The 13,930-nt window shown below is 47.5% G+C and overlaps 3 protein-coding genes across 3 annotated transcripts; 1 reads left to right on the top strand and 2 right to left on the bottom strand.

Annotated features, from left to right (window-relative positions):
* Window positions 1–1,666: 1,666 nt before the first annotated feature.
* LOC130471622 (uncharacterized) lies at window positions 1,667–2,477 on the bottom strand. Its single transcript, XM_056841856.1, has 3 exons — window positions 2,370–2,477; window positions 1,920–2,280; window positions 1,667–1,826 (listed from the first exon to the last, which is right to left on the bottom strand). Exons 1-3 carry the CDS (start codon window positions 2,475–2,477, stop codon window positions 1,810–1,812), a joined length of 486 nt encoding a protein of 161 aa, XP_056697834.1. The 3' UTR covers window positions 1,667–1,809.
* Window positions 2,478–4,872: 2,395 nt separating this feature from the next.
* LOC130471623 (uncharacterized) lies at window positions 4,873–6,936 on the top strand. The gene is made up of 2 exons (XM_056841857.1): window positions 4,873–5,582; window positions 5,670–6,936. The coding sequence occupies exons 1-2, from the start codon at window positions 4,873–4,875 to the stop codon at window positions 6,934–6,936; spliced, it is 1,977 nt and encodes a 658-aa protein (XP_056697835.1).
* Window positions 6,937–11,521: 4,585 nt separating this feature from the next.
* LOC130459688 (uncharacterized) lies at window positions 11,522–12,786 on the bottom strand. The gene is made up of 2 exons (XM_056827182.1): window positions 12,163–12,786; window positions 11,522–12,072 (listed from the first exon to the last, which is right to left on the bottom strand). Exons 1-2 carry the CDS (start codon window positions 12,506–12,508, stop codon window positions 11,600–11,602), a joined length of 819 nt encoding a protein of 272 aa, XP_056683160.1. The 5' UTR covers window positions 12,509–12,786; the 3' UTR covers window positions 11,522–11,599.
* Between the last annotated feature and the right edge of the window lie 1,144 nt (window positions 12,787–13,930).

Raw genomic sequence — 13,930 nt, forward strand, 5'->3', positions numbered from 1 at the left:
GAAGGCAAATAGGTTCATTCCTATATGCCGCGGCAACAAACATGCCGCTCCACATTGACGACGGGGGCAAACCCCCAAATAAGTCATACGCCGCGGCATCAAACATGTCGCGCCCAATTTGCGACGGGGGCAAACCCCCATACAAATTGTTTTTTTAAAAATGAATATTTTTCGAAGGCAAAATAGATTCATTCCTATATGCCGCGGCAACAAACATGCCGCTCCACATTGACGACGGGGGCAAACCCCCAAATAATTCATATGCCGCGGCATCAAACATGCCGCGCCCAATTTACGACGGGGGCAAACCCCCATACAACTTGTCGTTTTCTTAAAAATGAATATTTTCTAAGGCAAATAGGATTACTCCTATATGCCGCAGCATCACACATACCGCGCCCAATTTACGACGGGGGCAAACCCCCCATACAATTCGTCGTTTTCTTAACAACGAATATTTTCTAAGGCAAATAGGATTACTCCTACATGCCGAAACAAAAAAGTAATCCAACTGCAAGAAGCCGCCCAATAATCCCCATACCCAAGTTCAGCGGCAATCATACTGATTGATTGACTTGCGTCAATCAATCAACTAAATAAACTTGGGCATGGGAGTCTGGTTCAGAGACTTGCAAACACCTGCTCTGGGGCATAAAATGGACGGCCAATCACACATGACATAAACAGTGAAGGCGTTTAAAAGTCTAACAAAAAAAGATAACATAAAACGGTGACGAATCACCACTGGTATGCGCTCAAAACGGCGCCAAATTCAACAGAAATAAAAAAATTATCCAAACAAACGCCCTAGGCGTTAAAACACAAATAAAAATTATTCATTACAGACGCTCTAGGCGCCATAAAAACGGATTTTGATGAAGGGGAGTGGAGTTAAGACCTAGCAGGACGAGCAGCGGCAGAATGGGCGGAAGTCGACGTGCCCACACCATCTGGACCATCGACAGCAGGCTTTGAGGTTGGCTGAGCTGAAGTCTCCTCCTCCTGAGCCGGCGAGTTCACCTCCTCACTTTCGGCGTCGGAATCCTCAAACACGGGAGGAGGAAGACCTTGTTGCTCGGCCTCAATAATTGCACCCTGCTTTTGAATTTGCCGCTCAAACCAGGCGAATGAGAAGTCCTCCATGCAGGTGTCCCAGGCTCGGCGAGTTCTCTCTCTCACCTCCCCCGCAGCTAACTTGGCCTCGGCCTTGACCCGAGAAACTTCGGCCTGAGAAGCCGAGACCATCTCTTCAAGACTGGCCACTTGCTGGCGCAAGCTCGCAGCTTCCTTCACCTTGGCTTCGGCCTCCTGGAGGAACGACTGGGTAGAAAGGGCTTTGGCATTAAGGGTCTCAATAGCAAGAACTTGTTCATTAATTTTGATCAAGCACTGCCTCTTGTCACTCCTCAGGACGGCATGCTCCTTGCTCTGAGCGTCAATGGTCTCCTGCATCTCTAGCCGAACCTTCTCCACCGTCGCCATGGCATAGTCCCCGGCATTGGTAGCCTTATGCACCTGCCGCTGAAGCTGGCTGGTGACATCAGCTCGCCAGCGTTTAAAGCCCTCGGCCTTAATAAGCAGCTCCAAGAAAAAGGTAAGTAAGAAAGAGTAAAAATTGCTAAGTACAGGAATAAAACAAAAAGACGGATGCTTACATCCAGGAGAACCGCCTGCATAGCCCCGAATTGCGCATCCTCCGCCGGAGGGAACTGCTCCACATATTCCTTCGGCACGGCGTTAATCACCGAAGAGATGATCTTAGCCTTATCTCGGGACGAGAAATGCCGAGACGGAGGAATATTGCGGACCTCATCGTCCAGAGCCGCCTGCCGGCCAGATGGTATACAAAAAGAAGAGGTGAGAGTCCACAAAAGTACTTGATCAAGAAAACAATTTAACTTGAAGAATTTAGCATTTACCTGGGTCGTCGCCTTCCACATGAGGAGGACGGTGAGCTTCGGGGTTCTGGGCCGCCTGAGCCGAAGGCTGGTCGTCCTCACCATCAAGGACCTCGACCGGCGTAGGGGAAGCAGCCCTCTTGCTGGGACCGGCTCCGCCTCTGGCATCCCCTCTTTTGGCCAAACCCTCCGTAGGAGGATGCTGCCGCAGAGGAGTCACTGCCATAGGAACGACTTCCACTGGAGAATCAGACGACTTCTCTGGCAAGTCCTCCCTCTTAGGACGCCTGATCCCCGCCTTGACCTTGGGACGTTTCCCTGCCATGGAAGCGTCCTTGTCCTCGGCTTTGCGCTTAGGGCCGGCCGAACCTTTCTCGCCCTTCTGAAATATTAGAGGAGGAAAGATATAAAAAAAACAAAAAAAAAAAATGACTGAGTAAAATAATAATAAGAAATATATAGGCAACTCACTCTTGCCGGAGCACCTCCGCCAATCCCTTTCAGCTTCTGGTTAACCATCTGGGTTAACAGCTCCTTGGTGCTAATAACCCCCTTCTCTTGAGGCGGAAGCTTGGACATGGCGACGGCTGCAAAAGGAGATTTTTTTTATAGAAGTTAGTAAGCAAGTAACATCCAATACACAAAATGAAGGAAATAATGCCCTTGGTCCAAGTATGCATTCAATGTTAAGTCTAATAAATGCGGTTCAGTATTAATTAACAAGTTAATAATTCAGTGAGATCAAGTGAGCTGAATGCCTAGCTAGAGGCCGCTTCAGTTCAAGTGGAATTAATGATATTAATCCACAGCTTACTCTTGACTGAACCCGTAGGGTCACACAAATAGTACGTAAACGGATCAAGTATTTAATGGCATTAAATACTCCATCTATGGATATTCGGAATCGACGGATCTTGGTTTCAGTGGGAGCTGAGATCGTCACAGGCAAGAATGAATACTCCGGAAACGATGATATTGCCGGAAACGGAAATATGGATCGTATCGGAAATATAAATATTATCCAAGTCGTAGATGTTACCGGAAACGGAAACATGGTACGTATCGGAAAATATTATCGGAAATGGAAATATTGCCGGAATCGGAAATATTGCCGGAAACGGAAATATTGTCTGAATCGGAAATATTATCGGAATCGGAAAATAATTCCGGAAACGGAAATATTAAATATTTGTTCGAAACGGAAATTAATTCCGGAATCGGAAATGTTAAATATTGTTCGTATCGGAAATGAATTCCGGAATCGGAAAATTAATCGGAAGCGCGTCGTACGAATTAGCATCGGACGAGCTTGCTAGACGAAGGCCCAGCACGAAGCCAGGCCCACGTCCAGCAAGGGAAACGCGCGCCACAACACGCCAGCCCAAGGCTGCGCCAGGCCCAGCGCGCGCCCAAGGCTGCGGCAGTCGTGGGCTGCGTTGCTCAGGCTGTGCGCGCGCGAGCATGGCACCCCTCGTGGGCTGCTGTGCGTGCGTGAGTGTTTGTGTTCACATACGAAACCTAAAACGTACAGGATTCGTTTAATGATTAAATTCCTAATCCTATTTGATAAATTAATTAAATAAGAGTTTCACTAGGATTCTAATTTAATTAATTCGTATCCTAGTAGGATTCCAATTCTCTTTCCATACCCCTATAAATATGTGGCCTGGGTTCACAATTTATAACGAGTTTTCAAGTATTCAAAGTGAGTTTTTGAGAGAAAAATTCAGTCACATACCTTGCCTAAAAGTGCCGAAATTATTAGTACCTTAAGGGCGATTCTAGTTGGTCAATCTTAAGGCGGATCCGGACGTGCTGTGGACTATCTACGGAGGGACGACACTTGGAGTCCTAAAGACTTGTTCTTGTTCGGTTCGGGCGCAGCTAGGGAAGGCACGCAACAAAGAGTATGCATCTAAACTATGCTATATGATTATGTGTAAATAATATGCATTCCTGGCTAAATGGTTTTTCCGCATGATTTATGAATTGTCATATGTATCATAACCTAACAGTGGTATCAAGAGCCTCTTATTATTTTCATAATCTAAATTGCATGAACATGGTTAAATATTACAAATTTGCAAGAATTAAAAGGGGTGATTAATTTTCGTAATTGTTAATTAATTGCAAATTGCGTTTATTTAATTATACGTACGCAGTTTTTCGGCAGTTTCTTCGTTACTCATCCAAATCGAGTGATTTTTGTGTCAATTCCGCATGTAAAAGGTGTTATCCCACTTTTTGGACTAACGACATAACCGTTCTAACGTTTGATCGTGTCGTGTCAGCCAGGTCCTGTCGTGTCGCAGGTAAACACAGCTCCAGGGAGATACGTCCGACGTAGCATCGTACGACGAGGTATAACCGACGAAGGACAGGCGACAAAGTACAGGCAACTGAGACACGTTCTCGAGAAACGGGTTGATGAAGATAAGTTGACCTAAAGCCCATGATAGGCAACGCCGTCAAGCTAGTAAGAACGAGTCCAAGACACACGCGAGAAGCGCGGAAGCAGTTGAAGACTGAAGAGACGTGTGACAAAGATACTCCTATCTTTGTGGGATTTTCTCAACCGATTAGACCGTTGAGAATATCCTATAAAAGGACGAAGATAATGATAAGAAAAGCACGTTCACTCAAGCACTAAAACTCTTAAGCTATAAACTGTTTCAGTATTCATTATTGTACTTGAGATTTTTGATATCGATTCTCAGAAAGAAAAGCATAAACAATCATATAGAATACTTAGTGGATTGATAGCCTCATAGCTATCCGCGGTTTTTTACCTTATTCCTGGGTTTTCCGCGTCAACACTCCTCTGTGTCGTGTCTCTTTATTTGTGTCGTTGATTCTTTGCTTAGTTAGTGTCGACCCTAGCCGAAAGTCGCCCCCATACGAATTTTGGCATAAACAGTTTGGCGCCGTCTGTGGGGACATTAACTAGGTTTTACACAAAAGCACCCCTTTCACCATGACTACTGGAGAGATGACGATCGCAGAGATGAAGGCGGCTTACGAGAAAGCCCAAGCCGAGCTAGCCCAAGAGAGGGCATCCAATGAAACCCTCCAGAAAGAGCTCGAATCTGTAAAGAGCAACAAGCACCAGTCCCGCTACAAAGGTGGGAAGCCAAAAAAGCTAACGTTCGAGATGCCCGATGACTTTGAAGATGTGACCGACGATGAGGAGGAAACCCGTGAGGAAGAAGACAAAGAAGCTCCCGATCCGGTGACCCAACGCCTGAACAAGATGGATGCACGCATGACAAAGCACTATTCCCGCCTGATGAAGTTGATGACCAGGTTCCCCGGGGCACCTACACCAGTGGAGACCGAGCCGACCGACGGGTACGCCGTGTCGCCGTTCTGTGAAGCGATCGCTAGAGTGACAGTTCCGCACACACTCCGGCTCCCAACCTGGACCACCCTGTACGACGGGACATCCGACCCCTATAGGCACGTCAACTTCTACAAGCAGCGCATGTGGCAGATCGGGATTCCGCACGACCTAGTGGAACCTGTTATGTGCAAATCATTCGGCGGCACCCTTGATGGAGCAGCTTTGGAATGGCTCACGAACGTCCCTCCCAGATCCATCTCCTGTTTGTCCGACCTCATCAACGCCTTCTATCAACAATTCGCCAGCAGTCGCCAGTTAGAAAAACAAACCAGTGATCTCTATCGGTTGGTTCAAGGGCCAACCGAGTCGGTACGCGATTATTTTAACCGTTTTAATTGTGAAAAAATTGGTATAAAAAATTGTGATGTCAGGACTGCTATTGAGGCGTTCAAGAGAGGCCTCATCCCCAATTCGGAGCTATACCGGGAAATAACCAAATACCCCTGTGCAACTTTCGAAGAGGTGCGATCAAGGGCCACCGCTCAGATGCGAATCGAAGACGACGAGGTTATCCGAACAGCATCTCAACGATCGATAGGGGGCAGCAGCGACAGAAGATCGTACACCCCAAGGAACAACAATTGGCGACACCAACCATATGTTCGGCAAAACCAGGTACAAAGTGTCAATCAGTATTATGATACTAACAATGTTTACAGGAACGAGCGGGTCGAACACCCTAACATCTCCGACTACGGCTTCAACGTCGACATTGGAGGTGTGGTGAACGCCCTTCAAAATGTAGGTGGAACAGTCAGATGGCCCCGGAAGAACGACAGACCGAACTCCATGAAGGACATGAGCAAATGGTGCGACTTCCACCGCGACAACGGACACACAACCGAGGAGTGCATCTCCCTCAGAAAGGAAGTCGCATACCTCCTGAAACGGGGGCATCTAAAGGAACTGTTGAGCGACAAGGGAAAAGAAACATTTTCCAAAGAGCAAACCACCCTGCCCGGCCCAGCGACAAGCAGCGAGCGACCAGACCCACCACCATTCAGTAAAGTGGTAAATGTTATTTCCGGTGGTTCAGATATTTGTGGACTAACCTCTTCTGCAGCTAAAAAAATTAACAGGGGAGAATCTGAGACCGTAGAAGAGGGACAAACCGAAGACGAGGTCGCACTACACAGGTCCCTGACCGCAATGGCTATCACTTTCGACGATTCAGATTCTGTAGATACACAGCGGGAGCACCACGACGGGTTGGTAATATCGCTCCCAATAGGGAACGCATTGATCAAAAGGATACTGGTCGACAACGGAAGCTCAGCCAACGTACTGTTCTTGGAAGCACTACAAGAAATGGGATTAGAAGAGAAAAACATAGTAAGGAGATCAACAGTTCTGGTAGGGTTCAGTGGAGAAGCACTACGGACGGTAGGAGAGATATCGCTGCCTACATACGCAGAAGGCGTCAACATGATGACCAAGTTCAACGTCGTCGATTGTCCATCAGCGTACAACGTCATCCTAGGACGACCATGGATCCACAAAATGAAGGCAGTGCCATCAACATATCACCAATCAATCAAGTTTCCAACCAAGTGGGGGGTCATGGAAATCAAAGGGCAGCAAAGGGATGCGAAGAAATGTTACGAGACAGCACTGAAACCATCCAAGTCACCCATCTAGCAATTACAGCCAGGGTCGACGTCGGACGACCCCGACGACCAACAAATCGACGAGATAGTACTAGACCAGACAAAGCCAGACCAAGTCATAAGGATCGGAGCCTCACTGCCTGACAACATCAAAAGTCAGATAGTGTCGTTTCTAAGAGAAAACTCGGACTGTTTCGCTTGGCCGCACGAGGACATGACAGGAATCAGCCCAGACGTGATTACCCACAAGCTCAACGTCGACCCCAGCTTCAGACCGGTAAAACAGAAACGACGTAAGTTCGCACCCGAAAGGAATAAAACCATAGACGAAGAAGTCCAAAACCTGATAGATTCAGGGAAGATCAGAGAGGTCAAATATCCAGACTGGTTAGCAAACGTCGTCGTCGTCAGCAAAAAGAACGGAAAATGGAGAGTCTGCATCGACTTCACAGATATCAACAAAGCTTGCCCCAAGGACCCATTCCCTCTGCCGCACATCGACGCCCTGGTCGACGCCACAGCCGGACACGAGCTACTCACATTCATGGACGCCTACTCAGGATACAACCAAATCCTTATGCACCCAGACGACCAGGAAAAAACATCTTTTGTAACGGATAGAGGAATTTATTGTTATAAAGTCATGCCTTTTGGTCTTAAAAATGCAGGTGCGACGTACCAAAGATTAGTCAACAAGATGTTTAAAGACCAACTCGGAGACACAATGGGGGTATACATTGACGACATGCTGGTGAAATCGAGGAAGGCTGACGATCACGTGGAACACTTACGACAATCCTTCGACATACTAAAAAAGTACGGTATGAAACTTAACCCGACTAAATGTTCTTTCGGAGTGTCCGCAGGAAAATTCTTAGGTTACATCGTCACCCAACGAGGAATCGAGGCCAGCCCCGACCAAGTGCGCGCGATCATCAACATTCAATCCCCGCGGAACATAAAAGAGGTACAACGCTTGACAGGGAGAGTGGCGGCACTGAACCGTTTTATATCACGGTCGTCGGACAAGTGTCGATTATTTTACGACGTCCTGCGCAAAAACAAGGGTTTAACTGGTCCGACGACCACGAAGCAGCCCTGCAGAACCTCAAAAAATACATGATGTCGCCGCCCCTCCTATCCAAGCCAAAAGAAGGAGAAGTCTTACAACTCTATTTAGCCGTTAGCTCGACGGCAGTGAGCGCGGTCCTAGCTCGAGAAGACGAAGCACAACAACTACCCATTTATTACATCAGTAAGTCACTACTGGAAGCAGAGACCAGGTATTCTTCCCTCGAAAAACTCGTTTTAGCACTCGTTACCGCAGCCAAAAAACTAAGGCATTATTTTGAAACTCACCAAATAGTGGTGATGACTAACTATCCAATCAAGTCCGTGATGCGTAGGCCAGAACTGACAGGTCGAATGGAGAAGTGGACAATGGCACTAGGAAGGTTCGACATCAAGTATCAACCAAGGACGGCTGTAAAATCACAGGCCCTAGCAGATTTTGTTGCAGACTTCAGCCCCGACTTAGAGAGGATAGCAGACGACGAAGTCAAACTCATCAACAACATAGAAGGAATATGGACACTCTTCGTCGACGGCTCATCTAACTTTCGTGGTGCAGGTTTAGGCGTCGTACTAAAGTCACCACAAGGGGACATGATAGCACAGGCAATTTGCTGCGATTTTAAGGCAACTAACAACGAAGCAGAATACGAGGCGCTAATCGCCGGAATGACATTAGCTATGGAATTAGGGGCAAGCGGACTCAACATCTTCAGCGACTCACAACTAATCGTCAACCAGATTAACGGCGACTACGAAGCTAAAGACCTAAAAATGACCTTGTATCTCGAGAAAGCAAAAGAGTTAACTTCCAAATTCAAACCCTTCTCCATCAAACAAGTCCCAAGAGACCTAAACACGCAAGCCGGCGCCCTTGCCAACCTAGGATCCGCACTCAGAAAATCACCATTCTCGACCATACCTCTAGTACACCTACTGTCGCCCGCCGTCGAAAAAGACATACCACAAGACGCCAGCCTCGTCCTATCAACCTTAAACACAGACAGTTGGACCAAACTCATCTTCGATTACCTAAAGCACGAAACTCTACCCGACGACAAGCTAGACGCCAGAAAGATACTTTTCAAAGCTTCACGATATGTTATTTTGCAGGACGTACTATTTAAGCGATCAGCAAACGGAATGTTGATGCGATGTGCCGAAGAGATCGAATGGGAAATACTATTGAAACAATACCACGAAGGAGAATGCGGAGGACGCGAAGGAGGACGAAGCTTATCAACCAGAATCAAAAGAAATGGATACTATTGGCCAACAATGCTTAAGGACGCCATGAGGTACGTATCCAAGTGCGACAAGTGCCAACGACACGCAGGTATGACACATAAACCATCCGAATTCTTGCATCCAACCCTAACTCCGTGGCCTTTCATGAAATGGGGGATGGACATCGTTGGCAAATTGCCCGTCGCCCCAGGACAAAAGGTCTTCATGTTAGCCCTAACAGATTATTTTTCCAAGTGGATAGAAGCAGGTGCATTCCAACAAGTAAGGGACAAAGAGGTATGCTCGTTCATATGGACTAACATAATATGCAGGTTCGGAATACCGTCAGAAATCATCTGCGACAACGGATCACAATTCATCAGCGACAAGACAAGAGCTTTCTGCAAAACATGGAACATCGAGCTAAAGATGTCGACGCCCAGATACCCCCAAGCAAACGGACAGGCGGAATCCAGCAACAAAACGATCATCGCGTCGCTGAAAAAGCGGTTGGACGACAAGAAGGGGCGATGGGCAGAAGAATTGCCATCCATCCTATGGGCCAACAGGACGACGCCTAGGACGGCGACGGGACAGACTCCCTTCTCACTCGTTTACGGGTGCGAAGCGGTACTTCCCCCTGAAGTGACGTTGCCCAGTGCACGATATGGACTCATGATGCCAGAGCAAAACGACATAGAACTCAGCGAAAACCTCGACAACACAGAAGATCTCAGGGAAGCAGCATTGATAAGAATGGCGTCACAACAACAGATCGTGGCAAAATGCTTCAACAAAAATGTCGAAGTGAAAATGTTCAAAGAAGGAGATTGGGTACTGCGCAGAGTATTTCAAAACACGAAAGAATTAAACGCGGGTAAGTTAGCACCAGCTTGGGAAGGACCGTACTTGATCGACAAAATCGTCGGAAAGGGGGCATACAGACTCATTACCAAAGATGGCAAGTCGGTCCCCCGAAGCTGGAACGCAACACATCTTAAACTCTACCATTTTTGAAATCTCGTCGTAACCAATTTTATCAGTCGTCGTATCGTCGTCTTTACTTTTCTTTATCGTTTTATTTTAAAAACCATTACTGACTTAGGCATCGGAGGGCCGTTGGCATCCCCAACGGCCAATCCTCCTAGCGACCCCTGTTTTCTTTTGCAGAATGCAAGACGCACGACGAATGACATCCATAAGCAACAACGTACGACTCAGAACGAGATCGCAAGAGACAACGAACTAACAACGCAGGTATGATTTTACACATCAGTCGGTTCAATACTTATTACTTGCAAAGCATCTGCTACACGAAACTAAGACATCAAAACGCAACGGGATAACCATAAAGAACAAACGACTAAGGAAAAGAAAAACAAACTTAACATACACGACGCGCGACCCCTAAGGCCACGACTTCCGAAATTCAAACACAAAACATTATCCAAACACCGCGTCGCCACTACCGACGACGAATAAAAACATTCCAAACACAAAAACAAAACACAAGTCATCCAAACCACCTCGTCGTCGCCATCGACGACGAGTAAAGAAGTTCACCAACAAAACACAAAAACCAACAGAAATTCGAAAACTACAAACTATTACATCCCTTCTTCCTGAGTAGAGACCACGGCTTCCTGCTCCGACTCTTGCTCTGGGGGCACGACTGGCACCTCCACCGGCGCCACGTCCAACGTCTCGTCTTGAGAAACGACGACGAGGGCCTCCTCTTCGCACCCAACAGCTAAAACCTCCCCCTCTTGGTCCGGAACAGGCGCACTCACCACCAACAAAGCCGCATCCACCTCCGTCGCCTCAGTACTAGCAGTGTCAGCCGTCTTCGCCAACTCCTCCGAATCCACCACAGGCACCGGCAGGTCAGCCATGGTACCGCCATTAGCCAGATAGTCATCCACCTCCTTTTGACACGGCCAAAGGCTAGTCTCCCCAATCAGGCAGGAATACATCATCTGCGCCCGCGTCCTCCATATAGCGAGAGCCTCGACGTCCTTCGCCTCCTCCTGAAGGGCGTCGTACAAGCTCCTCAATCCATCCAACTCCTCCGTCGTCGAGGTCAACTCCTCCTTCACTTTCTCCAGATCTGTAGCCACGTCGGCTAACTGCTTATCCTTACCTTTCAATTGATCACCCTTGGCCTTAACCACCGCAGCAAGATCCACGACCTTCTTCTCAGCAGCTTTCCACTTCGCTTCCCACGACGCGGCCGCCTTCTTCGCCGTCGCTGTCAGCTGCCTTGCATTCGTCACCTCGTCGCACAGCAACGAACACTGCCTACGTACAGCCAAGGCAGCCTGCGACGCCTGCGCAAAACCAATGCCAAAACAGATTTACACAACATACATCTTTCGCAAACAAAAAAGAAGAAAAAACTAAATAAAACTCACCCGCAGACTAAGCTCAGCGGCGTCCGACGCGACAGGAAGAGGATCCACCTCGTGATATCGTCGATACGTCGTAGGCAAGATCAAGCGATCAGCGAAAGGCCATATAACCGACGCCTCTTCATCACCCAAGAAGCTTGGGGGCAAAGTGATAACCGTTTCCTCGACAGGATCCGTCTCGACAGGACGCTTCTTGGCCGACGAAGTAGACACTTTACTAACGTCGACAGCAGCAGACGACGCCTTGAACGGCTGTGGAGGCGACGACGAAGCAATCGGATGAAAGCCTTCGGCTCCTATGACGACAGGCGTCTCGGCCGACGAACCTATCGCAGAAAACCGAGGTACGACCGTCATACCTCGTCCACCAGAAGTCGAGGACGACCTCAGTCGCTTCCTTGCACGCTCCTGAATCTCGCTCTGAGACATCCTCGACACAGGCCGAGACGAAAGAGTATGCTCTACACCCAATACAAAAAATAAAGGTCAAACATTATCCAAAGCAAAAACAAAAATATATACAAACCCCGAAATAAACAAACGACAAATACCTGAGTTGTCAGCCATATCACCTACTTCACCTTCGGCGGACGATGAGTTTGCCACTACCTCCTCAAGCAAATCCAACCTTTTCCGACGACGAGTCAGTTGACCTGATTCCTCGTCTATTTCCTCCTCCTCGGCGACGTCGCCTGACCGGTCCACCTCCTGCTCGTCTAAAAACTCTCCGTCGCGACTGAAAGACCTATCCTCGACAGAATAACCCAAGAACTTCCGATACTTATCCTCAGAATCAGCGTTCAACTCAGTCAACGACGACGCCTTGACAACTGCGAAACAAAACCAAGTAAGGCGACGTTTAGTAAAACGACGAGAAACAAAGATAAAACGACACATTTACCTTCCATCGTCCATCCCTCGACCAGAAACCGCCCTTTATCTCCCAGAGAATCTTTGCCTACAAAGACAAAACGACTCTGCCAACCCCTGTCGTTCACACCTAAACCAACACCTAAGTTCGTCTTCCCCTTCTTCGTAACCAAGGTATACCTACAACACTTCTGCAGTGCTAGGTCGTAAGTGTACATCAAATCAGACAGGTCAAACGGCGTACGCCAGTTCGCAGTAACTCCGTGCACCACCGTGAAAACCCGCCATATCTGGGGCATCAACTGACCCGGGCTCAAATGGAAAACCTCGATAAAGGACCTAACTAGAGGAGTGAAATGAAATTTGAAGCCAATTGTGAACGGATACTCATACATAACCACATACCCCTCTGGACAGTCAAAGGCTTCCTCATCCGAGCCGGGAATCTTCACTTCCGCCGACGGCGGCAAACCAGCAAGTTCAACAAAAGCCGCCGGATCCACCACAGTAGAATATATCGGGTTAAGGGACTTAACCCGAGTGGAACCCGACTCCCCCTTTCCTCTCGCTACAACCGACTTAGATCTACCCATCTCACTTACAAAAATCTACAAGGAAATCAAAAAAGAAAGCAAATTTTACCTGAAATCGAACAAACTCAGTGCGAAAATCGACTTCGCTTTCTCCCTCTTCTCTCTCCTGCTTTCGGATCTAGAATTTTTTTTGAAAAACTTGGTGTGAAGAACTTTATTGCATGTCGTGAATTGGTATTTATTACTCTATAATTTTGAACGGTTTTATCCCACGAACTAGGCAGTTGGAGACGGTTTTTTAATTTAAATTGTTTCTTTTGCTCTGTGTGACTCCGCAAATTCAAAATTGGGGGCAAACTGTTATCCCACTTTTTGGACTAACGACATAACCGTTCTAACGTTTGATCGTGTCGTGTCAGCCAGGTCCTGTCGTGTCGCAGGTAAACACAGCTCCAGGGAGATACGTCCGACGTAGCATCGTACGACGAGGTATAACCGACGAAGGACAGGCGACAAAGTACAGGCAACTGAGACACGTCCTCGAGAAACGGGTTGATGAAGATAAGTTGACCTAAAGCCCATGATAGGCAACGCCGTCAAGCTAGCAAGAACGAGTCCAAGACACACGCGAGAAGCGCGGAAGCAGTTGAAGACTGAAGAGACGTGTGACAAAGATACTCCTATCTTTGTGGGATTTTCTCAACCGATTAGACCGTTGAGAATATCCTATAAAAGGACGAAGATAATGATAAGAAAAGCACGTTCACTCAAGCACTAAAACTCTTAAGCTATAAACTGTTTCAGTATTCATTATTGTACTTGAGATTTTTGATATCGATTCTCAGAAAGAAAAGCATAAACAATCATATAGAATACTTAGTGGATTGATAGCCTCATAGCTATCCGCGGTATTTTA

This window comes from Spinacia oleracea, chromosome 4 (genome assembly GCF_020520425.1).
Source record: "Spinacia oleracea cultivar Varoflay chromosome 4, BTI_SOV_V1, whole genome shotgun sequence".
Classification (NCBI taxonomy): Eukaryota; Viridiplantae; Streptophyta; class Magnoliopsida; order Caryophyllales; family Amaranthaceae; genus Spinacia; species Spinacia oleracea.